Source organism: Penaeus vannamei, chromosome 38 (genome assembly GCF_042767895.1).
Source record: "Penaeus vannamei isolate JL-2024 chromosome 38, ASM4276789v1, whole genome shotgun sequence".
NCBI lineage: Eukaryota > Metazoa > Arthropoda > Malacostraca > Decapoda > Penaeidae > Penaeus > Penaeus vannamei.
The window spans coordinates 24511425-24513924 of record NC_091586.1 but is presented as its reverse complement, the minus strand read 5'-3'; the positions used below and the strand labels follow the sequence as shown (position 1 = coordinate 24513924).

General features: G+C 50.0%; 2 protein-coding genes across 3 annotated transcripts in view; one reads left to right on the top strand and one right to left on the bottom strand.

Annotated features, from left to right (window-relative positions):
• LOC113810171 (uncharacterized) overlaps positions 1 to 2500 on the top strand; it is a 53511-nt gene that overhangs the window by 842 nt on the left and 50169 nt on the right. For both annotated transcript variants that reach the window (XM_070115911.1, XM_070115912.1), the window contains exon 2: positions 836 to 912. In XM_070115911.1, coding sequence (XP_069972012.1) covers positions 836 to 912 — 77 coding nt within the window. The remainder of the gene's footprint in view (positions 1 to 835; positions 913 to 2500) is intronic.
• LOC138859784 (nascent polypeptide-associated complex subunit alpha, muscle-specific form-like) overlaps positions 1193 to 2500 on the bottom strand; it is a 6925-nt gene continuing 5617 nt past the window's right edge. Inside the window, exon 2 of the mRNA XM_070115974.1 lies at positions 1193 to 2500. This exon is cut by the window's right edge and continues 1680 nt beyond it. Coding sequence (XP_069972075.1) covers positions 1364 to 2500 — 1137 coding nt within the window. The 3' untranslated portion in view covers positions 1193 to 1363.

Here is a 2500-nt window from a genome sequence, read left to right as displayed (position 1 = left end):
AGGACTTGAAAGAAAAATAGTTGCTATTTATAGAAATGTTAAGACCACAGAAATTAGATAAAATAATTGTGTACTAGTAGCATATACAGGATACTTGATAAGGTATATACTTTCCCATATTTCAAAGGAAATTTTGAACTTAAGTTTTATTTTTCTAATACTTTGCTTAGTCTATGTTAAACTCTCCTCAGCCTTCAAGACTAATTTAGGTGGTTGTGTGTGTGCTGACCATAAAACTCATTAAAAGTATTTATTTTTTGTTAAAAACACCCATACAAGTCCTTTTTAGAATTGATGGATATGTTAGATTTTTAAGAAGTCTACCTTATTAATAAAGTTGTAATCAGTATGCTTTTCCCTATGTATCTGTCTCCATTTCTCTTTATTTTGCATCTATTTTCATTTTTCCCTTTTTTATTTTGTTCTTGCTTTTGTTTCCTCTAACAGTTAAAAAGTTTTCCAGGTGGTATTTTATATAATAACCAATAAAGATATTAGAATGATTGATATATGCTACCTATAATGTTAGTCTTAAATTTGGAAAGATCATAATGCCAAAGATATGAGAAGAGACCAAATTATTAACCCACATATATCAGTGCTATTAAGACCTACCAAGAAAAAAGTATACCAAGTGCCGAGGATAACCAATGATTCCTGCATTAGGGGAGTCATTGTCTTTATCATCACTGATATAGTTTTTAATATTCCTGTTTTACCTTTTTCAGTTCTTACGATGGTTCTTGATTTTTTTTTTTTTTTTTTCAGTTTTAGGTATCACTGTTTTTTGTTTTGTTTTACTCAGTAGATAATATGACATCTTTTTCTTCCTCAGATGTTTGGGGTTCAGTTGAAATTATTGGCAGTTTTGATGGTAATTCTTTTTCTACAAGAACCAAATGTCTTTCAAAGGTTAGTATTTACCTTTTCTTTGTTCTGATTTTTTTTTTTTTTTTTTTTTGCCCTTGTTGCTGTAGCTGTTGTTTTTATTGTTGTTATTATAATGAGAATGATGAAAGAGCTCAGCTTTTAGTACAACTCTTGTGTTTTTTGGTTACTATTACTCTGATAATTATTATGGCAGGACTAGTAGTGTGATATCAGTACTGCTACTTATGATTCCTGGAGCAGGGTGGAGCAACAATTTTGACAGCGATATGTTTGTCTGTTGTTCTTACGAATTCAAAAGCAGTTCCCATTTTGAAATATTTTATTAAGAAACTATACAATGCAAGTATACATGGAAAGAGTAATCTAGTAACCAGCCTAGATTTTATATGTATATATATATTTTTTCCCCCTAAAATCTATTGGAATAAATAAATGGCTCTTGACCTCCCTGAAGCACCACGCTGCTGTAGCCCTAGTGGTAGCCGTAGGTGGCAGGGTAGCCGTAGCTCGGTTGGTGGTGGCCGTAGCTCTGCTGGTGGTGGCCATGGTGGTGGTAGTCGTAGTGGTAGCCGTAGGGGTGGCGCGTGTCCACGAAGTTCTTGGGGCTGCCGATCTTGGGCGTCTTGAGGGAGAGGTTGGTGTCGCCGATCTTGTAGAGGGACGTGGCGTCGGCCAGGAAGTACACGTCGAAGAGCGGGTTCTCGTCGCCGCCCCCGTAGCCTTCGCCGCCCCCGTAGCCCCCGCCGAGGCTGCTGTAGTCGGGCAGTTCGGCGTACGAGCTGCGGTCCTGGGGTTTGTCGGGAATGCGGGGGGCGCGGACGGCCGGCGGGTCGGGGGCGGAGGCGCTGCTCTTCTTCTGCAGCGCCTGCAGGAGAAGCTTCCGCAGGGATTCTGAGGGGAGTTTGGAGAGCAGCTGCGGGACAGAGGAGGGGGAGGAGGGGGCGGGGGTGGGGGAGGGGACGAAGGAGGAGGCGTACGAGGCGAGCGACTCCAAGGGCGACGTCGCCAGCCTCTGGACCTCGTTCTCGGGGACGTCGTCCGCCCTGGCGTCCGCGGCGGGCTGCGGCGAGGGGGCTGCGGCACGGCGGAGGGCGGGCGGCACGAAGTGCGGCACGTCCTGCAGCTGGTGGCGCAGCGTGTCGAGGACGCGCGGGGACAGGCCGGCCAGCAGCGGCGCCGGCCCCTCCTCCTCCTCCTCCTCCGCCGCCGCCTTCGCCTGGGCGCCGCTGGGCACCGCCTCGCGCTTCACGGGCGCCGCGGCGGCCGGCGGCGGCGCGCGGTGGTGGATGGGCTTCGGCAGAGGGATCACCACGTCGCCGAACACGTTCTCCGCGGCGTGGCGCTTCTGCTGCCGCAGGACCAGCTGGATGTACTCCTGCTGGGGCGTGAGGGGCGCCGCGGGCTTAGGTGCCGCCGCCGCCACCTGCGGAGCCGCCGGCTGCTCCGTGCTGCCGCCCACCAGCCGCGACAGGAAGCTGGTGAGCGTGGCGCCAAGGCCCCCGGAGGCGGGGGGGCTCGGGGTGGGGGCGGGGGCGGGCGTCGTGGGCTGGGGGCGCCCCAGGGCCTGCAGGAGGAGTTGGTGGCTGAGGGCGGGCGCGACCGTGGGGGC